This window comes from Penaeus monodon, chromosome 21, assembly GCF_015228065.2.
Source record: "Penaeus monodon isolate SGIC_2016 chromosome 21, NSTDA_Pmon_1, whole genome shotgun sequence".
NCBI lineage: Eukaryota > Metazoa > Arthropoda > Malacostraca > Decapoda > Penaeidae > Penaeus > Penaeus monodon.
Genome location: NC_051406.1, coordinates 7,372,007 through 7,372,352, shown reverse-complemented (window position 1 = coordinate 7,372,352; position 346 = coordinate 7,372,007). Strand labels below are relative to the sequence as shown.

Genomic DNA, 346 nt, shown 5'->3' with positions numbered 1-346 from the left:
CTGTACACATATCAACACATACATATATAAACACTCACAGATTGGTCCATGGAGTTGGCAGAGAGCGTGGGTCACTACGTCTGTGAGCGTAGAAGGAGTAATGGAGTAAATTGCACCTGCGCTACTGCCGGGAACACTAAGCAGCCTCCATGCCTGTGGGGGATCTACTGTGGGCGTCTGTCCCATGGCGGCCACGACCTCACTGCTGGGCGTGTATAGGCCTCCCAGAGTCCAGTCTCCCGTCCTGTAAGTAAAAGGGGTTTGAGGTTTGAATGCGTGTGTTGTATATGTTTTGTGCGATCAAGACCGTCCGTGTGTTGTGTTATGTGTTGTAGTATGTATTCAG

The 346-nt window shown here is 50.3% G+C and overlaps 1 protein-coding gene across 1 annotated transcript in view; it reads right to left on the bottom strand.

The window, feature by feature from the left end:
• LOC119586548 overlaps positions 1-346 on the bottom strand; it is a 58,792-nt gene that overhangs the window by 7,953 nt on the left and 50,493 nt on the right. The window contains exon 21 of the mRNA XM_037935307.1: positions 39-244. Within this exon, the coding sequence (XP_037791235.1) occupies positions 39-244 (206 nt within the window). The remainder of the gene's footprint in view (positions 1-38; positions 245-346) is intronic.